General features: G+C 48.6%; 1 protein-coding gene across 1 annotated transcript; it reads right to left on the minus strand.

Moving 5' to 3' along the window:
* Positions 1-4,906: 4,906 nt before the first annotated feature.
* Positions 4,907-19,940, minus strand: LOC128402064 (uncharacterized). Its single transcript, XM_053365842.1, has 7 exons — positions 19,820-19,940; positions 15,835-16,007; positions 13,822-15,175; positions 11,190-13,713; positions 6,629-6,936; positions 5,656-5,788; positions 4,907-4,961 (listed from the first exon to the last, which is right to left on the minus strand). The coding sequence occupies exons 1-7, from the start codon at positions 19,938-19,940 to the stop codon at positions 4,907-4,909; spliced, it is 4,668 nt and encodes a 1,555-aa protein (XP_053221817.1).
* Positions 19,941-24,796: the final 4,856 nt, after the last annotated feature.

Genomic DNA, 24,796 nt, shown 5'->3' on the forward strand with positions numbered 1-24,796 from the left:
CCCAAAGAGGGCTTCAGATAGAACCATACACTTGGAAAGTTTGTAAATGGCATTGGAGCCATTATCCTGAGGTGACAACAAGTGCAATTTAATGAGAAACCTCTTGTATTTTAATCCTGAGACCTAAGCTTCTAGATCCTTAGATCACGGTCAGTTTTCTCATTTGTAAAAATGGGAATAGTAGTTTATCATTGTTGTCTGAATTGATTTTATATGCGATTTTTTAAATCACTAAATCACTTGGAGTTGTTCTATATCATTACCTCATTTCATGATTAATACACATGCGCAATAAGCACTAGCAATTTCTGCTGATTCCCACCATATTCTGTTACATTGTGTTAGTATGCATGTTGGGAACCTGTGCTACGTACAGTAGAACCTCTACTTACGACCGCCTCTACTTGGGCCTGATCCAAGTTGCGACCACGGCAAACCAGGAAGTAAATACAAGGTTTGCCCTGATTCATGCACACATAGAAGCGGCTTCTGCCATTTGCGTATGCGCAGAAATGGCTGCCGCTGTCTGCACACACGCAGAAGCGGACTGCTGCCGAATGTGCCTTCGCACAACGGCGCTTCTACCAGCAACCCGGATCGATTTACGGACGGACATCCGGAATTGTTTATGTCCGTAAGTAGAGGTTCCACTTTATAGCCATTTGCACCATGTAGCAACTTATGTTCTAGCTTTGAGCTGAATCTTTGTGGTTCACATATTAGCTGTATTTCTGCCCCAATGCGTGGGGGGGGGGGGAGGGCCTGCAACTTGCAAAATCATCAGTTTCATAAAGCAACAGGTTACCATAACTTCTCTATTAGAAGCGCACTCAAGGATTTCCAGGGGTACAGATTATCACATTTATTGTGGTCCTTTGGGCCACTACCACAACATCACTTACTAGTGTGAGTGAAGGAAGGATAATACTTATTCAGTAAAATCATACCTCTTGTTACATTTGCTTCCGGTTAAATCTTTTCAGGTTGTGTCCCGCGGCGACCTGGAAGTACCGGAAAGGGTTACTTCTGGGTTTCGCCGCCTGTGCACGTGCAGTCGCTCAAAATGACGTCATGCGCAGAAGCGACGAATCACGACCCGCGCATGCACAGACATGCAGACGGCGGGTTGCGTTCTGCTCAGTTGAGAAACACGGCTCCGGAATGGATCCTGTTCCCAACCAGAGGCACCACTGTATATCCTTCCCTACTGTCTTTAACATTTGGGCCATGGGCCTGATCCAGAAGGCTCTTCTTACATTCTTATGTTAAGAGGATGGGTGCCAAAGAAAATAAAGATGGCTCCTGCCCAATATTCAAGGGGAGGAGTTCCAAAGGGTAGGGGTCATGACACTAGACGCCCCATTACTACACTGTGGGGCACAGAGCTCCTGATAAATCTGCAGGAGTCTGTCACCTGCAGACTGCAAACCCATTAACATGGGCAAGACATTAGGATTTCTCTTGCCCAGTGTCCATCACTAGACACTTCCTTATGTGGTGGTGGCCCAGAGGGCCACAATAAATGTGATAATGTGTACCCCTGGAAATCCTTGATGCCACCTGGAGCTCCTTGGCGCAAAAGGTGGCATATAAATGTAGTAAATAAATTAATAGCAATGACTCACTGATGCCAGCCATCGACCAGCTCCCCTAATCCTTCACCCCGGCTAAATTTCACTCAACTACTGGGTACAATCTGCCTCCAACCCCCCAAATCTCCTCAGGATTGTGCTTGAAGAGTTTAGCAGATAAATGAATAATTATTAGAAAGTTGAGGTCATTTTAATCTGTTTAGCAGATAAATGAGTAAACATTAGAAAGCTGAGGTAATTTTAACCCATTTTGGTATTTTAACTGTTGTACGTTTTAAAGTATAGTTATGAATTTTTATTTTATCGTAAACTACTTCTCGGGGTTTGTTTTTTTTTAAACCCGCAATCAAGCGGTGACTAAATTTTATGAAACACACACACACACTTATGACACTTTCTTCTGGCAAGGCCTTCTCCTCAAGGCCTTCACCCCCCAAAATCCTTAATGCGCTGAGGGATGAAGAGCTGACTATTTCCCCCTCATCCGCCCATTTTCCCCTCAGCTTTCTCTGGCTTTTGCCTCAGGCAGATTTTCCCTCAGCAACTGACTTTCCCGCCTGACCGTTAGCTGCTTTTCTTCACCCAGGAGGCAGCCCTCCGGCCAATCAAAGCCTGCTCTTTCCCCAGACCCAATCAGAACGTATCTTACCTCAATGCAGGTGCCGCCCCCTGCGTATTAAAAGCGCCTGTCTCTCCCCGGCACAAGGCCTCAGGCGGACACAGTTATGGCGGCCTGACATCAACAGAGGCCACAGAAATTAATAATAATAATAATAATAATAATAATAATAATAATAATAATATTTATACCCCACCCCTCTGGCTGGGTTTCCCCAGCCACTCTGGGCAGCTTCCAACAAAAGATAAAAATTATTTTAAAACATCAGTCATTAAAAACTTCTCTAAACAGGGCTGCCTTCAGATGTCTTCTGAACATCAGATGGTTGTTTATTTCTTTGACATCTGATGGGAGGGCGTTCCACAGGGAGGGCGCCACCACCGAGAAGGCCCTCTGCCTGCTTCTCTTTCTTTTAAAAAGGTCCACAGGCTGCTTCAGCTCTCCCCACGGAGGAGGGCATTGTCTGTGTAGGGAATCTGGACCCCAACCGCTCTAGGGAGCGATAAAAAGCCAGGCGTCGTCGCATTGGCAAGGCAACGGTTCCTTCTCCTTTGTTTCTGATTCTTAATGGGTGGATAAATCACAGAGGGTGTCAGAGGCTGACCTGATACTCCATAATGATAGTTATTATATTGCAAGTGTCCCTCAGAGAGCCCGAACAACTGAAGTGGGCAATTGCTTTCTTTTTAGATTTAATTAGAAAAAGAAAGATCTGCAGATGAAAAATGTCCAGGCGAGAGCAAAGTTCCATTAAAACAAGGCCGTGTTTTTGGTGCCTCTCACTTCGGGACTTTGGCACGCCTTAAACTCTCCCAGGCAGAGCCTGCAAAGTTGAGGGGTTTGTCGCAGGGAAAGAAGTGGCCACAAGCCGTGCGGAACCCAGGAATTCAGAGTGGCATGGCTGTTTGCACATGCACGAGGGATGAGAACGCAGCAGGGAGCAGGAACCTACGGCCATGCCAGCTGGGGCTAAGAGGAGCTCTCCAGCTCTGCCCTACAGCATCCTTGTAGAGTCTTCTTTGGCAATCCCTCATAGCCGAGTAAGATTGTCTTCCATAAACACGGTTTTAACAGTGAGTCCGTAAGAGACTGTGGAGGCCAATTCTGGATCCACACGTCCTTCCACAGTGGGGACATTGGTTTCCGGGTGAGAGTTGATCACGGTGTGGATCTGCCAAGCGTGCCTTCCTCTTGTGTCCTGAGTTCGAGTGTCTTCAAAGCCTGCAATAAACCCAGATGCCAACTTTGCTGCCACATACACCCGGACAACACCATTACTGGCCCCAACAACATCACACATACCATCTCGGGACTATTTAATTGCTCATCGTCTAACATTGTATATGCCATCAAATGCCAACAGTGTCCTTCAGCTCTCTATATTGGACAAACAGGCCAAACCTTACGCCAAAGAATAAACGGACATAAATCGGACATCAAGAATCACAAGACAGAGAAACCAGTAGGAGAACACTTCAATCTCCCAGGACATTCTATACAAGATCTCAAAGTAGCTGTTTTACTACAAAGGAATTTCAGAAATAGACTGGAAAGAGAAGCTGCTGAATTGCAACTCATTACCAAACTTAAAACCATGGAGAGACCTGGTCTGAACAAAGACATTGGATTCTTATCTCATTATACATGACAAAGCCATTTTTCACCTTCTCACCCCTTGCTTTTTCCTGTAAGACCTATTGCAGTCGTTAAGAGTCGTCAACAGGCTCATCACAGCTATCTGCCAATCACCCATTCCCACCACCCTTCTGAGTAATACCCCTCCCCACCTTCTCACTATATAGAAGGATCTGGCAACTTCTGTTTCAGTGTATCTGAAGAAGTGTGCATGCACACGAAAGCTCATACCAAGAACTAACTTAGTTGGTCTTTAAGGTGCTACTGGAAGGAAAAAAATTTTTTGTTTTGACTATGGCAGACCAACACGGCTACCTATCTGTAATTCAAAGCCCATGACACCTTTGGCAAAGGCTGTTCTCCCATTATAATTAAATATGAAGCCTGAGCCCCCTTTTTACCTTGGGATCCAGCAGGCCCGCCAACCCCAGGTCGCGGAGAGTAACAAAGGTTCCAGGGAAACGAAGGTTCGAAGAAAAGAGATTTATTGGATAATGCTGCAGCAGGCAACCAGCAGAATAACTTCTGAAAACTGGCTGCGTCACATAGCTTCAGACAATAACATTTATACTTTCACCCCACCCTGGTTCCCCATACATTGTTGCATATGGCTCGTGATCAGCTTGAGTGTCTATTCCTGATTGGTTCAAGGGGTGCATGGGTGCCTCGTGGCCTTCTGCCAGATTGGTGTAGAGGGGCATGGGTGCCTCGTGCTCAGAGGTGGCATGATGTGGTGTGACAACAGGAGGGGGCCATGCAGGTGCATCCTCCACAGTTCGGCAGTTAGGCCATGACCTTATTTCCTTATATGGGTAATTAGGGCAAGAGGAGTGCTTCTCGAAGCTTCTCCTTCTCAGTCTAAGGAGAGTAAAAACTTTCCCTTCAAATTGCAAAGTTAGCATTGTCATAGCAATATAAGTATACTCTCTATTAGTAATATAAGTAGATACTATAAGCAAAAAGCTCTATATGTAATCAGCTCCCTACAATCCCTCCTCTTCTTCTGGATCGCCATTTGGCGCATCCATAGGCAAACCATGATACCCTCGCATAAAAGCAATCACCTTTGGACCAAGGAGCTGAGATGTAACGCGGTGTACCATTTGTTGCAAACACTGCAGCAAGCAGGGGGTACAGAAGCAAAGAAGCAATAAGATTAAAACAGGTCCAGCAATTAAAACCATAACATGACGAAGCCAGCTGCCGTCAGGCAACCAGGAGTACAACCATCCCCAGGGATCCCCAGTATCTGAGGGTCCCATGGGATTTTGAGATACCATCTGTTCCATCTGGTCAATGGTTGCAGAGATGTTTACTGACTGGTCAGAAATGTACATGCAGCAATGCGAATGAATTAGTGCACAAACCCCTCCCTTAGATGCAAGAATAATATCCAAAGCAAAGCGATTCTGGAGAGATACTTCTCTCAGATCAGATAGTTCCTTATTGATGAGTCTCAAAGATCTAATAGTGGAATTAAACAGGGCCTCAGTCCAATCTGCAAGCCTGTGCAAATCACGGTAGTTCATGGCAGCACCAAATGAAGGTAAAATGCCTCTAGAGACGGCAGTCTCGACATAGCGGGTAATAGGTGACTGCACTTCTCTTTTGTTGCGCAAACGGACCGCTGGGAGTTTGTTCACTTTATATACCAGGGGTATAACTACCCCCAAGGTGCAGGTCCCAGAGAAGGTAACAGGGACCGCTTTGTAGGCCCTAGTGCCACAAAATAACCACAAATCAGGTTGGAGCAAGAACGAGGATTTTTTGCTCCTTTTCATCCAAGTGAACCATCCGCTAAAAGCTGACCCTCTGTAGGCGGCCTCATAGTCATTACATAGGGCCTGCACCTCACGGGGTGCCTTGGCGCAAGGGGCTGAATGGTTCCAGGCTGCTGTGGTATTAACGTAGTTGTAGGTGCGGTTACAAAACGGGTATTTACCTAAAAAGGGACCAGATTTAGAAGTAAACACAAAGCAAAGTGGTGCCTGCTCTGTTAGAGAAAGAAATACAGCGGGCGACCTTGTCCGTTTGTCAGGGTAAGTATTATTAATATAATAGGAAACATTTATCGGGAGCCCATGTAATAACAAACCAGGTCTTCTGGACTGTGGGGGAATGTGCATACATACCCAGCACTCAGAGAGATTGAGGGTAGATGCAAAACTGTTCATATCCTCAATATATGTATTGTTTTTCCAAATTTGATGGTAGGGCTCTGACCGTCCGGTCTTCCGCATAGGTGTATCATCTCCTAGACCCATCCCAAGTAGGGCCAATAACAGGAGGGTTAAGGGAATAGGTGCTGACCTTTTCCTCCCACAAAACCGGTGGCGTTCATGCCAGCAGAAATAGACAAACATCCAAATGACCAGGGCAAGAAGGAGCCCTCCTATCCACCATTCCCACTGGCTCCACAAGTCAAACATTGTGGAAAATATTTTAAGAATTGGACCCCAAACTGTAACAGTAGTGACCAGAAATCCCAGGAGGGTGTACGTGGCTGAAATGATCTGGGGGAAGAGACTCTCTAGGTTGGAGAAGCGGGGAGGGAAAATAACAAGCCACACACCCGCAAGAGAAGACTGCCACCCGTACCTTACTTGAAAAGGGAGACAAAATCTCCACAGGGGAATTCCCACTCCAAACTACAGCTATACAACACCTTGCTCTTGCATGGGGCAAGATGTTCTCTGGGGGTTTGGTTTCCAATACAGGTGCGTTGGGGACGCTGCCCGCGGGCGCCCCTCCCATCCACTTCTTCAGCCGTGCGTTGAGATACCAGCGTCCGGAGTGGTATCAGCAGGGCGGTCGTCCGGTGCCTTTCTGGAGATGGTCAGCTTCAGAGGATAGTCAGGATTCGGTGTAGCTGTCCAATTAGGCAGAACCTTCTTAACACGGGTGTGGTGGACCCACGGGGTGATGCCTGCGACTTTAACAGCGGTGGGGGTGGATATCAGCACAGTATGCGGGCCTTTCCAGCACGGTTGCAAGGGTGCCTGGGCCCAGTCCTTGATCCACACCTCGTCGCCTGGCTCAAACTGATGCAGGGGCTCGGTTAAAACACAAGGCGTGCGAGCCTGGGTCCACCTATTGAGAGAAGAGAAAACTCGGGAGAGTGATTGTACATAGTTTTCTAACTGGACATCTCTGCTCGCGCTTGGCGTTATCATCCTGACGTAAGGGACTGGCCTTCCAAACATCACCTCAAAAGGTGACAAATGGGTACGCTTCTGAGGTAGGCTCCTGACCCTTAACAAGGCTAGGGGCAACATGGACACCCAATTAGAGCCAGTCTCCTGAGTGAGTTTGGACAACTGGTTTTTCAGTGTCCTGTTCATCCTTTCTACTTTCCCAGAACTCTGAGGCCTATAGGCGGTGTGTAGTTTCTGTTAGGAGAGGCTCAGAACTTACAGGGTTAAGAGTTCTGAGTGATGACGCCTCACATTCCGAGAGGTGTGTTTAGAACACGGAAGTGGGAGTGGTCTGTATCTCTGAGAGAGAGAGAAAGACACACACAGTGTGCGTGTTTGCTCCGTTGAGCAAGCAACATGGGCGAACTATCGCCAGGAGATTTATAGCTGTTGTGTTTTGCTAAGGAATAAAGACTTTAAGATAAGGAGACTGCTGCGTTTCAGCCTGAGTTATTACCACACGACAGAACGTTCTTGCTTCTGCTTCGGCTGTGTTTTATGCTCTGCTGAGTCAAAGGTCCCAGGGGGGAAGACCAGAGCTGCGCAAGAGAAGTGTGCCGGACTCCTGGACGTAATTGACCACCCAACAGGTTATGGAGGTCAGCAATAAAGATAAGCAACGTTCGTGCGTGTGAGGAGGCTGCAGCCAGAGGCCAGCCGATAAGACGCTGGGAAGTGAAACTGCAGGCAAAGAGGCTGAGGAGCAGCCAAAGGCCAGCTAAGGAGTAGCTGGAGCCAGCTAGAGCGAACGGAGCTCGCTGGGAAGGATCTGCCGGACCGGGAGGTGCTACTGTACCTGTAAGTAGGTTGGGCCCCCGGGGGAGAGATGGCAGACAGCCAGAAGTTGTCAATCCCTCTTGATAAGGTGGACGGGAGCAAGCCCTGGGCCGGGAGAAGGCAGGCACTGAAGAAAGCAGTGGGAGCCAGGCCAGAGGGGGCTGAGAATTGCTCTGAGGAGGCACCATGCCCAGGAGGGGCTGGTGGACGCCCAGGAGGCCCAGAGGGGGCTGGGACTGTGTTGGAGGGCTGCCGGAATGCCCCTGCACGTGAGCTGCATGCTGCAAAGCAGCTGAGAGAAGAGAAGAGCTTTGCACAAGAGAATGGAGTTGCAGGCCATTCCAAGGGTCTTGAGAGTGCCCAGGCTGTTTGGCAGGAGCTGGAGGGGGTTTGCAGAGAAACCACAGCAGAAGCCAAAAGCCATTTTCCCAACGGCAGAAAAGCCTCAAGGAGGAGTGCTGCTGGAAAGGTTGGGGGGGCAGAGAAGACCAAAGGCACGTCTGCAAAGTTTTCCACTAGGCGATGTTTTGTTTGTGCCTCGGCTGAACACCTGCGTCACAACTGCCCAAAGAGAGCAAGGAAGCCAGGGCAGGATGTGTTCAAGGTCGCTTCCCATGGGAACCAGCCGGGTTTCCATGGCAACAGAGGGAGCAGGCGTGGAAACGCTTATCAGCTGACTGCGTCGATGGCTGTTTTGGAGAACACCTGCAGCGAGAGCCCCAAGGTCGGGGGCAGCAGGAAGTCAGTTGCTAAGGCAACAAAGAAGGACAACTCCGGAGGGGGGAGAGTCCTACGTTGGGTTGTTGACTCGGCTGCGAATGCCCATTTGGTAACAGCGCCACCTGATGGACAAATGTGGAACTGCAAGGCTGTTTCAACTGAGAAAACAGTTAAATTTGCTACAGGTTCAAAGGGACGTGTAACCCATGTTTCTAACATGTTTGTCTCTTTTTTACAGGCTGAATTGAAGGTGTATGTTCTCCCTGAGATAAAACATTGCCTGCTGTCTGTACCTTCTCTTTTACAGGAGGGATATTCTGTGAGTTTTGAAAAAGATGTTTGTACAATTTCCAGAGATGGGAAGAAGCTCCTAAGTGTTGGAAAGGATCAAAACAACCTCTTTGTTTTGGAAACACCACTGGAGGGTGAGGGGAATTCTGGGAAAGCCACTGATCACACTCATGTGTCGTGTGCTTGCGTGTGGCACAGGAGAATGTCACATGGGTCCTGTGAGGACGTCCAGATGTTATCAGAGTGCACCAAAGGTTGCAAGGTAAAAGAATGTGGTAAATCTTTGAATTGCAGGGCTTGCAGAAAAGCCAGAAACAAGGGATTTAATGATCCCAGGGTGGAGAGAGTAACCACAAAGCCTTTTGAGCTTGTGCATGCAGACCTTTTTGGTATGCCACAGCCAGGTCTGGGCAAGGCCAAATGGCTGATGGTGCTGACAGATGATTATACGCAGAACGCATGGGCGTACACGCTGAAAACGAAGGAGGAGGCAACGCAACTGATCAAAGATTGGGTTGCAGAGGTGGAACTAAGGTTCTCCACCAAGGTGCAAGGGTTCAAATGTGACCGAGGTTCAGAGGTCACTAGGTCTGCTCTAAAGGGTTTCTTTCGCCAGAGGGGGATACGTCACAAGGTGACTTCTCCTCAGGAGAGTGGCGTGGCAGAGCTTAGGAGTAAAGCTCTGGTTCGAGCATCCGAGATTCTACTGGATGACTCTGGTTTGCCTCAAAGTTTTTGGGGGGAGGCGGTAAAAACGGCCAATTTCACGATGAACAGGTGCTACAATGCAGTGGTAGGTGACACCCCGTATTTCCTGCTTCATCGGCAGAAGCCGCTTGTGCATTTCTTTCGCACTTTTGGTAGCAGAGCCATGGTGCCTGTACCAAAGTTTCTGCAGCAGGAGGGTGGCCCAAGGTACCAGGAAATGATCTTCTGTGGATATGAGCCTGCGACAAAAGGGTGGAGATTCGCATACCCAGAAGGTGATCAGACCAAGCTTCTGGTCAGTAAACAGGCTGAGTTCTTTGAGCAGGATGGTTGGGCAAGGCGCAAAGCGCGCTCTGACGTTCACTCAGATTGTCTGTCTGACTCTGAGAAGGAGGAAGAGCCAGAGGCTGAACCTGCTGGTGGAGACCAGCTCCCTGAACAGAGTAGGGCGTCTCCACAGGTTGTTAAGGGAGTGTCCAAGAGTGAGCCCTCATCTCCTGTGCGCATAATGGAGAAAGCTCACAGACGTGTCAAGTCAGAGGGGGAGTCTTCTGATGAGGAAGACGCACATGCTGGCCCCAGTGGGTCAAGAGGAGCACCCCAGTTTGTGCCCAGGCGGTCATCGCGGGCTACAAAGGGAATTCCACCTGAGAGGTTTCAGGTCACAAATGCGTGGGTTGGTTTCGCACAGTGCGAACCTAAGGTTTGTGAGGTTCAACAGGTGCCTAACAACGATGCCAGGAAGGGGCGGAAGGCAATGGGGAAGGTGTTGAACACTCAGAAGTCCTCTCAGAACGTGATTCGAGAGGGGGTGTTAGGAGAGGCTCAGAACTTACAGGGTTAAGAGTTCTGAGTGATGACGCCTCACATTCCGAGAGGTGTGTTTAGAACACGGAAGTGGGAGTGGTCTGTATCTCTGAGAGAGAGAGAGAAAGACACACACAGTGTGCGTGTTTGCTCCGTTGAGCAAGCAACATGGGCGAACTATCGCCAGGAGATTTATAGCTGTTGTGTTTTGCTAAGGAATAAAGACTTTAAGATAAGGAGACTGCTGCGTTTCAGCCTGAGTTATTACCACACGACAGAACGTTCTTGCTTCTGCTTCGGCTGTGTTTTATGCTCTGCTGAGTCAAAGGTCCCAGGGGGGAAGACCAGAGCTGCGCAAGAGAAGTGTGCCGGACTCCTGGACGTAATTGACCACCCAACAGTTTCCAGTTGATTTGTAGAACTTTTGCCAGTTCTTGCAACACTGAATGAACAAATGCTGGCCCATTATCAGATCCGATGGACCTGGGTAGGCCATAACGGGGTATAATTTCTTTCAGGAGGCATCGGGTCACCTCGCTAGACCGCTCGGATTTGGTGGGCCATGCCTCAACCCATCCAGTATAGGTGCACACTGCCACTAACATGTAGCGGTAAAGTCCACATCGGGGTAGTTCTGTAAAGTCCACCACAAGATCTTCCATAGGGGCACTTCCGGTGTGTTGGGTTCCTGGGGGGACCAAAGGTCCTGTCCTTGGGTTATTCTTCTGGCACAAAATGCACCCTCTGGATACCTGGGCAGCTAATTGATAGAGATTAGATATATAGAAGCACTTCCCTAATTGTTGAGTGGTGGCATCCGGCCCTGTGTGGGTGGACTCATGATACCGCTGGACGATCTGACGAGACAGGGAAGTTGGTACCCATATCCGGTCATCAGGGGTGAGGTACCAGCCTTCTGTAGAAGCTTGCAATCCTTCCTCTTTAGCTGAAGCTTTCTCTGCATCGGAATAACGGGGCTTTGCTGCAGTGTCCAGAAGTGCTTCAGGGACCAGGGCTCCAATAAACGGTGCTGGAGGTGATTCTCGAGCTGCCTCTTTCGCTACCTTGTCTGCCAATCGGTTGCCTCTGGCTTCTTCGCCCGGTCCAGTCTTGTGCCCATAACAATGTACTACTGCCACTGCTTCCGGCTTCCAGACTGCATCCAAAAGGTCCAGGAGCGCTTGGGGGTGTGCTACCAGACTTCCCTTGGAGGTAAGTAGTCCTCTCTCTTTCCACAGCGCCCCATGGGCATGCAAAGTCAGAAAAGCGTACTTGGAGTCCGTATATATGTTGATCTTTTTCCCTTCTGCTAGGCACAAGGCCCTAGTGAGTGCTGTTATTTCTGCGAGTTGCGCTGAGGTACCAGGAGAAAGGGGCTTCGCCTCAATAACCTGGTCTTCTAGGGCTACTACGGCGTATCCTGCTTTTCGCTGGCCATTTTCCACAAAGCTACTTCCATCCACAAACCAGGTGGACCAGTGAGGGTTGGCCTTGTCCTTCAAGTCAGGTCTGCTAGAGTACACTTCATCCATGACTTCCACACAATCGTGGGTTGGCTCTTCACCTTCTCCAACCGGTAGTAAGGTTGCTGGGTTGAGAGCTGCAGTAACTTGGAACTTTAAGCGTGGATTCAATAGCAGCACCTGACACTTCCTCATCTTTGCTTGAGACAGAAAATAAGTGCCTTTCATATCAAGCAGAGCTGGGACTGCATGGGGTGTCACACAAATGGTATCTTGTCCAAATGTGAACTTGTCTGCCTTTTCCAGCAGGGTAGCCACGGCTACTACTGCCCTCATGCAAGGGGGCAATCCCTGTTCCGTTGGGGTCAGTCGCTCTGATAAATATGCGACGGGCTGCTGCCAGCTTCCCAGTCTTTGACACAACACTCCCTTGGCTATCCCCTGATCCTCATCTGTATACAAGGTGAAAGGCTTCTCAGGGTTGGGGATGCCGAGTGCTGGGGCCTGCTGTAATGCAGCTTTAAGATCCTGGAAGGCCTGCTGTTGTTCAGGTCCCCATACAAATGGGTCTTTCTCTGTTCCTCTTGTGGATTCATGCAAGGGCCGAGCAATGCTACTATAATTAGGTATCCATATTCTGCAAAACCCTGCAGATCCCAAAAATCCGCGGAGTTCCCGGCGGTTCTTAGGTTCGAGTATTTGAAGTATGGCCTGCTTCCTTTCATCCCTTAGCTTGCGTTGCCGGTGGGATATATCAAACCCCAAATACTTAACGGTAGGCTGGCAGATTTGGGCCTTTTTCTTTGAGACACGGTATCCGGCCTCCGCCAAGTGATTTAACAGCTCCGTTGTGGCTTTTAGACACGTGTCCTCGTCAGAACAGGCCAATAAAAGGTCATCTACGTATTGCAACAAAACTCTGGTGGGGTTGGTGGGGAAGTTTGCTAAGTCTGATGCCAAGGCTACCCCAAAAAGGGTGGGTGAGTTCTTGAAACCTTGGGGAAGCCTGGTCCAAGTATACTGTACTTTGGTGCCAGTTCCCGGATCTGTCCATTGAAAGGCAAACAAGGGCTGGCTTTCTTCCGCTAGGCGGCAGCAAAAGAACGCATCTTTCAAGTCCAGTACAGTAAAATACTGTGCAATGGGTGGTATAAGGCTGAGCAGAGTGTATGGGTTTGGCACATTCGGGTGGAGGGTCTCCACGGCCTGGTTAACTAATCGAAGGTCTTGGACAGGACGGTACCCGCCATCTTCCTTCTTTACTGGCAAGAGTGGGGTATTCCATTGAGATTGGCACTGTCTTAGAATGCCATGACGAAGTAACCGCTCTAAATGGACCCATACTCCTTCTGCAGCTACTCGTGGGATGGGGTATTGGTTTACTGCCACGGGGTTTGCGAAGGGTTTGGGTTTCACAATAATAGGGGGGATGTTCCTTGCCATTCCTGGAGGATTGCCTTCAGCCAATACGCAGGGGTTTGTTCCTTGCAAAATTATTTCTGGGATCTGGCCCTCCTCTTCTTTTACCATCATTAACCTCCAGTGTTCCCTCAAAGGGACTTCTAGGGATAGTACTCCCACAGGACCAGTGTTCATGACAATCTTCCCATTGGGGGAAAAGGCAATCTGAGCTTGTAATTTGGTTAACATGTCTCGACCCAACAGTGGAATGGGGCACTCGGGGATGTAAAGAAACTTGTGCTGGACTGTGTGTCCTCCCAGTCTGCATGTGACAGGTTGCAGGAATGGTGCCTTTTGTGCTTCGCCCGTGGCCCCTACAATGGTGATTGCTTGTTGGGTTGGTTTGGATATAGCTGTGGGTAATACTGAGTGGGCAGCTCCCGTGTCAATCAGGAAAGAAAAGGTTCGGTTCCCAGTTTTCATTTTGACCGTGGGCTCACGGGAACCTAAGTCAGTTGGGCCCGGTCTGTCCTAATACTGGTCCTCTTGGAGACTCATGGCTCCTGCGGGTCCTCTTGGGGTAGGTGACTGCCAAGGGCGTCCCTGCCCACGACCTCTTCCTCTCCCGGGTACCCAAGGCTCAGCTGCGGGGTTCATTGAGTTCCCTCTTCCTTGGCCCCTTCCTTTAGAGTTTGCTTGGGGGCATTCCCGCTTCCAGTGCCCATCCTGCTTGCAAATGGCGCACTGGTTTCGACCTAGTCGGGCTCGCCCTCCTCCCTGGGTGCCTCCTCTTGTTGGGGTTCCTGCCTGGAGCGCCATCAATTTCTTTGCTTGATACTTTTCCTTCTTCTTCTGAGCTTCCTCCTCTCTCTGGTTATAGGTGTTCTGTGCTATTTCTAACATCCATTCTAGGGGGTGCCCCATGAACCCATCGTGCTTTTGGACTTTTCGGCGAATATCAGGCGCCGCCTGTGCTACAAAAGCTGCCTTTATGATAGGGGCGTTAGCAACATCATCTGGGTCCACTGGGGTATATTGGCGGTAAGCCTCCTTCAGGCGCTCTAGGTATGCTCCTGGGGCCTCATCATTCCCCTGCACTACCTCTCTGACCTTCATCAAGTTGGTGGGTTTTCGGGAGGCTCTCCTCATCCCAGTCAGAACGTGTTGGCGATAGGTATTCAGGGCATTTTGACCTCCCACCTCCTGGTAGTTCCAATTTGGGGTGGTGGATGGATATGTCTGGTCTAGGTTGTCATCCCCTACCCCATTTTCCCTTAAATGTTTCCTCGCCTCCGCATGGACCCTCCTGGTTTCTTCTGTAGTTAGCAGTGAGTCCAGGAGGTACTGGACGTCATCATAAGTGGGATTATATGTCTTAAAAATCCCCTCAAATAGCTTTATAATCTTAGCTGGATTCTCCTCGAAAGAGGGATTCTGGTTGCGCCAGTTGCACACATCGGAACTGGTAAAAGGGACATGTTGGACGGTATATGTCCGCGGTGCTTGCTCCCCGTTTGGCCCCGGGGGTCCCGGTGGGTCATAAACTCGGCGTAGAGGGGCTAGCTTTTCTACTTTTGCCTCATGCATCTTTGCCATTTCCCATGCATTTAGCAAGGCTCTCTGCTGCTTCATCTGTCCTGCCGTTGCTGCTGTCAGCAAGTGTAGCGACACATCCGCCTCATTCCGCCATGGTTCAACATCTCTCATTAACTTCTCATCATCCCGCTTTGACCATCTATTCCCTTTCTTAATACGTTCCTCGAGCCTCTTTCTAAATTGTTCATCACTCTCATCCTCGTCCTCATCCTTCGAATCCTTATGTTCCTCTGGGCTTCCCCCTCCTGGCGCCCCTCCCGTTGCTTGTGGTGTACGTCCCTGCGGGGCCGGAGCTGGTTGCGCTGGGGGTGCTATCGGTGGGGCATACGAGGGAGGAGGTCTCAATATCCCTCCTTCCTCTTCTTCAGGGTCCTGGAGGACAGGGGGCTTTGGTTTTTCTTTTACTGCACATACCCGGGCACTTCGCCCAATGGACGTTCGACAATTTCTTAGCCAGGGTGGGTTGTTCTCTACATTTCTCTTCCAAGTGGAAATGTAAGGGATTTGGTCTGGATGGATTTTAATTATGTTCCGCCACAGGGGGTTTATCAGTTGCAGGTCAAATGTCCCCTCCGATGGCCATCCTGTTCCCTGGGTGGGCCAATCTACCTCACATAGTGTCCTGAGGCGCTCCTTTTTTAGTTTAAAGCCCCAATCATCATCCTTCGTGGCTGCCTTCCAATTGTCCAGGAAACACTGCAAGGGGGTACCTTTGCTGCCTGCAGACCCCATTTCTAACAGGATACTCCGCTCCTATACAGGGTTTTTCTTCAAACACACGGGATTCGCTACAGACCGTGGCTTGGACGAGCTCGCGCTGCCAAGAACCGCACGGACCTACACACGCTTGACCAAGGGGACGCTAAGCCCCGGCCACTCACACATTCATCCGTTCACTGGAGTATCCTGCACTCTCCACACTCCACAACACAAAACCCCTTCTCCCTCTACCCTACTGGCGGCACCTTACTGCCACGGCCAGTCGAGGCTGATCGGACCTCTTGCCCTATTTTAATTCCCTTAGGGCTCACCTGTTCCGCTGCGGACCACTCCCTCGCCGGCTGTCCTCTTTTCTTCCCCGACCAGGTGTCTCCACGCAGGCACGGTGTAGCGATCTCCCCCCACGAACTGGCAGGGTGCGCGCTGGAGGTTGCAGACGCCGGTCCTGGCTGTTCACCGTGGTCGGGCCTGGCCCTCCGGACCCCTGTGGGGTGGGGGCCTTATCCCGGACGAGCCCCCAAGCTGAAGCCTGAGCCCCCTTTTTACCTTGGGATCCAGCAGGCCCGCCAACCCCAGGTCGCGGAGAGTAACAAAGGTTCCAGGGAAACGAAGGTTCGAAGAAAAGAGATTTATTGGATAATGCTGCAGCAGGCAACCAGCAGAATAACTTCTGAAAACTGGCTGCGTCACATAGCTTCAGACAATAACATTTATACTTTCACCCCACCCTGGTTCCCCATACATTGTTGCATATGGCTCGTGATCAGCTTGAGTGTCTATTCCTGATTGGTTCAAGGGGTGCATGGGTGCCTCGTGGCCTTCTGCCAGATTGGTGTAGAGGGGCATGGGTGCCTCGTGCTCAGAGGTGGCATGATGTGGTGTGACAACAGGAGGGGGCCATGCAGGTGCATCCTCCACAGTTCGACAGTTAGGCCATGACCTTATTTCCTTATATGGGTAATTAGGGCAAGAGGAGTGCTTCTCGAAGCTTCTCCTTCTCAGTCTAAGGAGAGTAAAAACTTTCCCTTCAAATTGCAAAGTTAGCATTGTCATAGCAATATAAGTATACTCTCTATTAGTAATATAAGTAGATACTATAAGCAAAAAGCTCTATATGTAATCAGCTCCCTACAAATACACAATAGATTTAATATATTCAATTATTAAGCAGATTTAATACACAAACAGATCTATACACATTCATTAGAAACACATGACACAAAAAATAAAGCTTTAAAGCTTTAAGATTTTTTTTCCTTGAATGTTGCCGAGGCCCACAGCCCACAAGCTGTGGATTAGACCACTTCGAGATAGACAATTTCCAGCACACACAGGATAACACAGGAACTGCCTTAAATCTGAGTCAGGCCATTGGTCCACCTAGTTTAGGACTGCCCACACAGCCGATCTCGAGGGTTTCAGGCAGGTGAGATTACCATCCCTACCTGGATATGCCATCGGGGATCAAACCTGTGACCTTTTGTCTGCAAAGCAGATGCTCAATGCCTGAGCTATGGCCCTTCCAGGTGATGACTCATTCCAGCGGCCCTCCATTTATCTGGGTGAATTACAAACTTGTAGAACCGGCCCTCACTCGCAGCCCCTGGTTCCTATGTTCGTTTTGTGGGAATGGAGAATTGATTGTTATCCTTTACTTCCCTTCGTTTAAGCAACTTATGACAGGACAGCATAGCACAGCACAGCGTGCATGTACGGCAATTATTCACAAGTGACAAATGCCCTTCAGGCCCTGTGTGCTGTCACCAGAATCTCATATTATTACGTTCTGGAGAACAGGATCCCTATGTGGATAGTGCCATTATACAGTTTAGTCACTAGGTGGCACCAGAGTTCCTTCTTCCTGTCTCATTTAGCAAGGAGGTGAGACAATTGTCCTCTCTTTTTCTGAGTGGCCAATGAGAGGCCTGAATCTCTGTTGTCCCCATGTATTCTGGGACCCATAAATCCCATCAGCAGCACCCGTTCTCTCCTACTCTCCCTGGGACCTCAATGGCCCTGACTGTTCTTGCTTTTGCACTGCCTCCTGCCTGTGCACAGGAATGCCTGCAGGTCGCAAGGAACTGTGGGACTTGTACTTCTCTAGAGAGAGCATCGTGTATATCTGTATACAGTGGTACCTCTGGATGCGAACAGGATCCATTCCGGAGCCCATTTTGCATCCTAAAGCGAACGCAACCCGTGTCTGTGCATGCACAGGTCGCAATTCACCGCTTCTGCACATGCAAGTGACGTCATTTTGGGCGTCTGCACATGCGTGAGTGGCGAAACCCAGAAGTAACGCGCTCTGTTACTTCTGGGTCACCACGAAGCGCAACCCGAAAACGCTCAACCTGAAGCTACTTCAACCGGAGGTATGACTGTATTTCATAAAATCTATATGTGTGCTTGATTGTGGAAAACCTCAAAGTGATTGACAAAACGAATAAAACAAGAAGATCCTTAATAAAAACAAGTTAAAAAATTAAAACCAGCAATAAATAAAAAACACACCAGCCTTCTAAATATTTGGGTAGGCTTGCCAAAACAAAAACGTTTTTAGCAGACGCCCCAAAAGAGTACAGTGAAGGCGCCTGCCTGTTGTCAAAAGGGAGGGAGTTCTGAAGGTAGAAGATTGATTCCTTCCAAATCCAAAACGGGTATTGCGTGACATCAATAACCATGTTAGTTCCGCAGATTGAAGTAGTCGAATGGGCGCGCATGGGGTGAGGCTATCTCACAGGTTGACTGGTCCCAAGTTGTTAAGGGCTTTGTATATTAACGCTTTGTTTTTTTTTTTTTTTAAATGAATTTTTATTAATTTTCCAACACATATTAAATAACAATACAAGACAATACAAAAACAAACACACATATAAACATGTATAATTTCTTAACCTTCTTTTCCTTAAACCTTCTTTCAACGACTTCCCCATACCTCCTTTTTCTGCATCCTTGTTTTAAATTTTTCCAGCAACCTCTAATTTTATTTACTTATGGCACTTCCTTTAAATCCTTTTTCCCATATCCAATTGTTTATCGCTGCAATTCTATTTTGCATTACTCAAAACATTTTAGCACTCATTAATTTTACAACAGTTCTTAAGGTAAACTTTGAATTTCTTCCAGTCTTCTTCCACCGTCTCTTTCCCTTGGTCTCGGATTCTGCCGGTCATCTCAGCCAGTCCCATATAATCAATCACCTTCGTCTGCCATTCTTCCAGTGTGGGTAGTTCTTGTGTCTTCCAGTACTTTGCTAAAAGTACTCTTGCTGCTGTTGTCGCATACATAAAAAACATCCTATCTTTCTTTGACACCAATTGGCCTACCATGCCCAAGAGAAAGGCCTCTGGTTTCTTCACGAAAGTGCATTTAAGCACCTTTTTCATTTCATTATAGATCCTTTCCCAGAAAGCCTTAATCTTTGGGCATGTCCACCAAAGGTGATAAAAAGTACCTTCAGTTTCATTACATTTCCAACATTTGTTATTGGGCAAATGGTAAATTTTTGCAAGCTTGACTGGGGTCATGTACCACCTATAAATCATTTTCATAATATTCTCTCTTAAGGCATTACATGCCGTAAACTTTATACCGGTGGTCCATAACTGTTCCCAGTCTGCAAACATAATGTCATGTCTGTATATTAACGCTTTGAACCTGTCCCAGAAGCAAATTGTCAACTAGTGCAGATCTCTGAGCACTGGTGTCATAACCTGACAAGGTCTTTGTGTAACTGCTTAAAATCCAACACAGAAAAAGCTTGCTCTGTGCAAAAATCACCAGGAACAGTTCCTGGTAAAGGAGAAGCAAAATCTTCCCAGAGTACAATCACTGCTGTGGAAAGCTCTATAAAGAAGATCTAATCCAGTGTGCTTGAATCCTGCTCGTGAGTTTTCCCCAGGAATCTGGTTGGTCACAGTGAGAACAGGATGTCGGACTAAATGGGCCCCCTTTGGCTGGATCCATCAGGGCTATTCTGACGTCGATATCATTTCGTCAAACGGAAGCAGCACTACTTTTAAAAAATCAAAGCCTTTTGTGGAGCAGAAGCTAAAAACCCATAAGAAAGTAACAATGAACTGGAAGCTTAAATTGCCAGGCAAAAAATGTCCCGTAGGCTGAAGCCAAGCTGTAGGCATGCAATGCAGTCCAAGCCTTCAGGCCTCCTGGAGTTCAGGAGCTTCATGTGCATAACAAAAGACAGAGAGGATTCTAAAACCCTTCAATGACATTTGCTGGTAACTGGCAGGCTGCCCATCGCTGCTGAGACAGGGCCAGTGAGCAGGGGCGTCTTACCCATAGAGGCTAGTGGAGCGGGGCACCAGGGTGCTAAGTTCTGGAGGGCGCCAGGGAAGAGGTAGAGGCTGGACGTGGTACCTCCTGGCATCAGCTCGCCCCCCTCGCCTGCCTCAGCCATGCCGTGGCAAAGCAGCACCGCTCCAGGAGCCTCCGTCTGCCGTGGCCACCGTGGCACGAAGCGGCCGGCTGAGCCGGGAGGTGCCGCGTCCAGTCTCCACTTTTTCCCTGCAGGAGGAGCTGCCCTGAATCCACTGCCCGCCTCCTCCAGCCCCACCGGCAGCGCCATCCTCCCTAAAAAAGAGTCAACAACTCTGGGATACGGGGTGGGTGGGTGGTGCTGCCGCCGCCGGAGGGAGCTTTGCAACACGGCACCAGATATGTTTAAGACCGCCCTGCCAGCGAGGCAATGAAGGAATTTGTCAGACCTTACATTCTTGGCAGAGTCTGACTTCCATCAGATATTGGGGTACTTGAAGTCTCCCATGACTGCTTGTTGTTGTTTAGTCGTTTAGTCGTGTCCGCTTCTTCATGACCCCCTGGACCAGAGCACGCCAGGCCCTCCTGTCTTCCACTGCCTCCCGTAGTTTCGTCAAACTCATGCTGGTAGCTTCGAGAATACTGTCCCACCATCTCGTCCTCTGTCGTCCCCTTCTCCTTGTGCCCTCCATCTTTCCCAACATCAGGGTCTTCTCCAGGGAGTCTTCTCTTCTCATGAGGTGGCCAAAGTACTGGAACCTCAGCTTCAGGATCTGTCCTTCCAGTGAGCACTCAGGGCTGATTTCCTTCAGAATGGAGAGGTTTGATCTTCTTAGAATGGAGAGGTTTGATCTTCTTAGAATGGATAGGTTTGATCTTCTTTGTCCATGGAGTTTTCTTGGCGGGGATACTGGAGTGGCTTGCCGGTTCCTGCTCCAGGTGGATCATGTTTGGTCAAAACTCTCCACGCTGACCTGTCCGTCTTGGGTGGCCCTGCACGGCATAGCTCATAGCTTCTCTGAGTTATTCAAGCCCCTTCGCCATGGCAAGGGAGTGATCCATGAAGGACCCATGACTGCTATATCTCTCCTTTTTGAATGTTTGGTAATATGCTATGGGAAGGCACTATCCAAGTCCTCAGTCACTGTTGTTTCTCTCCTGTTCAGAGAGAGGGTTGGTCTTCCCCAAATCCGTCAGTGCATTTGGAAGCTGCCCTTTCAGCCGAGTCCCCGTGCTGTGGGAGTCAGAAGGGCGCAATAGCAAAGTCCCCCCTCCCCTGCCAGCATACATTACAGCCTGGGTTGCGTTTCGCACGCAGGTGAAGTGAATCAGGGTAATAAACTTCAACCGGCACTTTGTTAAAAGAGGGTAATTTAATTTTAATGCTTTTGCAGAGAGCCTCCTTTTCTTCAAAAAAAAAGAGGCCTGCAGCTACTCCTGCCTTATTGGACAAGTGCGTCAAAGTTGTTAACATTAAACGGGAGCTATTTTAACGGCATTATCCGCCCCCACAGACCGGCTCTCGCTTATCACATTCTCCTGGATGCAGCTAAGGTTATTGTGCTCGGGCTCCCAGCCATGTGAAGGACTTGTCAAATTATCATGTTTAGGAAAAAATGGGGAAATACTAGGCAGAGGAGAAGAAAGACGGGGAGGTGAAAAGAGCTTTCTGGCTACGGCTCGCTTGTGTCATTTGAATGGCCAGAGCCATTAAGCCAAAGTCACGATATGCCTATCATTTTAATGCGGGCTCCATTGAGGCCCCTCAAAGCGCACACAAAGGGAGCTAATTCCCAGGACTTAATTCATGTTATTACACAGAACCGTACAGCAGAGGTAGGGGCTGGAGGGGTGTTTGACAAAGCAAGCCCTCCTTAACTCGGCCGGTGAAGTGTAGGCGGGTTCAGGCATGACCTGAGACCAAGATTCAGCTAAAAAAAGGATTTATTGGAACATCAGGAACAAGAAGAACAAGAATGACAAGCAAGCACAGAGAAATGCTGTTGGGTGGCAGAGAAAAGGCGGAATTGCTCAACACCTGCTTTGCCTCTGCCTTCACCCAAAAGGAAAGCGATGCTGAACCTGGTAATAACAGATTAAATGGTGTAAGGCAGGGGTAGGCGACCTAAGGCCCAATGGCCGGATGCAGCCCAATCATCTTCTCAGTCCTGCCCACGGACAGTCAACCACTTCCACACAGAAAGGGACATGATGCTTGAACCAATTGTGGCACCCATAATTTTTAAAAATATATCTTTTAAAATTAATTTTTCAGTTTATACATCTCAAAATAAACATTTTACGTAATACAATGTAACAATTGACTTCCCTCCTTCCCCTTTCATGGTTCATTTTACTTATCTATCATTCCTACATATTTTGCTATAGCCAATCTAATCGTTTCTCTATTTTACCTCCTTCAAATATTTACCATACTGTTGAATTGGTATCTAAATGCTGCCGATGTTTTCAATTGTACACAATTATTTTCTGAATATTGAGCAAAAAATTTCCACTCCTCTTTGAATAAAGGTTCTTCTTGCTCTCTTATTCTATAAGTTAAACCTGCTGCTTCCACCGATTCTCAAGTTGCCAATCTTCCTTACTAGAGATCTCACTCACTTTCCATCTTTGGGCTAGCAAAATTCAAGCCACTGTGGTTTAGTACATGAATGATTTTTTCCTGACAACTTGGAACTTCAGATTGAAGTATTCCTAATGAAAAGGCCTCAGGTTTTTTGGGGGGAATGTTGTTTTAAACATTTTTTTGAAACTCATCATAGATCATTTCCCAATAGCCTTTAACCTTTTTGCATGTCCACCACATGTGAAAACATGTTCCTTCTGTTCTTCTGCATTTCCAACACAGATCTGACCCAAATTGTGGCACCTGTATTTTTAAACTTGTTCATATAAGCAATCTAGAAATAGGAGTGAGCAGTGAGGTGGCCAGGTTCTCTGATGGTACAAAATTGTCCGGGGTTGCTACGTTCCTGTCCTTAATCTCCTTCTCCAACTGATTCAGAGCACGTTCAGAGATCCCAGAACGGATATTCCAAGCAGCAGGGCTGGAGCCAGTTTCCAAACGAGGAATCAGGATGGACAAAAACACACACACACAACCCCTTCTGCATTCTGCATCTCTTTTCCTCTCTTGGCTTCTTCTTCCTGCATTTCCAATTTACTAATAAATTGCACAAACAATAGTGTAGGGAGCCTGCCATCTGGACAAACCCCAAGGATTTTCCGTGTAGGAAGACAAGTCTGATCTTGCACGGCATGCGGGAGAGTCTCCTGAGCCCATTTTTTCCTGTGGCGCTCAACTGCCGGCGCATTTTAGCCACAGGGCGAATCCCATGATGTGGATTTTGGAACATTGCTAATGTGCCAAAACATCTGGGGCTGTTTTGTTTAGGAAAAAAGTGAACAAGGGTTTATGAAATTATTCATAATGTGGAAAAGCAGAAAGAGAGATGTTTCCCCTCTTCTGTCTCTTATAAACACTAGAATTCAAGCTCATCCAATGAAACCATGGTGTGATGGCCTGGGAATCTGGTTCAGAGGCTGAACCTGAGGAATCCCAGCCTGCACAGGAATCCCTGCATCTAGGGCTGGCTGAGCTGGGGCTGGGGCTTGAACCTGAAGGGCCCCCACCTGTGCTGGATCCTCAGGAGCAGATACCAGCTGAATCCACTCTGGCTCCCGAGGTGATCAAGGACCCATTGCCTGCAGGTGCTCCTCTCCCAGCCCTGTCAGGGGAAGGTGAGGTTGCCTCTGGGTCCAGTAACCCTCAGCCTCTCCTGAGCTGCAAAGCCTCAGGGCAGAGAGGCGGAGGGAACTAAGTTCTCTCAGGAGGAGTGCTCGCCTTAAGGCCAGGAGAGGCAGGTCACCTGTGGGCCGGGACCGCCCCAGGCCTCAGAGGAGATAAAGGCCAGTCAGCCCAGTCCCAGGTTGCGGGAGCAACATCATTGGAAACCTGTTCCTGCCAGCACCTAGACCTCTTCCAGAGTTCCTGACCACGCCCGGCTCCTTGCCTTGGACCCTGCTTCGCCCTTGACGGACAGCCTCTAGACCCTCGACCCAGGACTGGGTCGGTAACCCCCCCGGGACCAGCACACATGGGGTCCTAGAATGGTGAGGTTGGAAGAGACCCAAGTTCTGCAGGAGATTTAGGATAGATAAAAGGAAGTACCAATGTTAAACAAAATAATTAACTTCTGGAACTCAGTGCCACAAGACCTAGTGATGACTGCTTGTTTCAATGGCTTAGGAACACAGGAAGTTGCCTTCCACTATCTACAAAAGATAATCTACAGATGGTACTTCACCCCGACTAAATTGGTCAAAGTGCATAAAAGGGGGTCTAAGATATGTTGGAAATGCAAAGAAACAGAGGGGACATTTATACATTTATAAGGTCCTTGACCATGATCCAGTAGGATCTTATGTTCTTAGTCAAGGTTTAGGCAAATCCCACTGCTGGAAACAGGACGTAGGACTGGACTGGCCCTTGGTGTGATCCAGTAGGACCTTCCTTGCGCTTTGATGGACAAAAGGGAGAAAAGTTCTCATTCCCCACACCTTCTTAGAATAGCACTGCTGTAGAAATCAGAGACTCGATTTATCCCAGCACGGCAGTCTAGCGTAGAAATTTCCTTCCTGCAAGGCCTTTCACAACCAGTCACTTTCTCGGTGCAGAATGTCACCCCCACACTTCATCTTCAAGGTTAGAGACACTTTCATGATTAATCGCTCTGTCTTCTAAGACCTTTGCCATCACTGGCTTGGTCAAGTGCTAATTAACCCAAGTCTACAGTTTTGGAAGATGCCTCTGACCTTGATAATGACTCTCTCTCACAGCCAGCTGTGCTGTGGCGGCGAGCGAATGTCTTGTGTGTCCTCTGGGTGCCAAGGGCAGTGAGCAGAAGGTCACCCAGGGTCTCTGACTGTAGGAACATGAACAGCGATAATAACTTTGGACTGAGCGCTGGTGGTTTG

Source organism: Podarcis raffonei, chromosome 1 (assembly GCF_027172205.1).
Source record: "Podarcis raffonei isolate rPodRaf1 chromosome 1, rPodRaf1.pri, whole genome shotgun sequence".
Taxonomy (NCBI): Eukaryota; Metazoa; Chordata; class Lepidosauria; order Squamata; family Lacertidae; genus Podarcis; species Podarcis raffonei.

What these genes read in the sequence shown, in the direction of transcription:
- LOC128402064 (XM_053365842.1), bottom strand. Translation starts at nt 19,940, where the DNA reads ATGGCTGAGGCAGGCGAGGGGGGCGAGCTGATGCCAGGAGGTACCACG. An exon ending in GGTACCCGGGAGAGGAAGAG is followed by an intron (nt 13,714 to 13,821) that starts GTCGTGGGCAGG and finishes CAACTGACTTAG; the next exon opens with GTTCCCGTGAGCCCACGGTC. An exon ending in TGATACCACTCCGGACGCTG is followed by an intron (nt 5,789 to 6,628) that starts GTATCTCAACGC and finishes GTCCCTTTTTAG; the next exon opens with GTAAATACCCGTTTTGTAAC.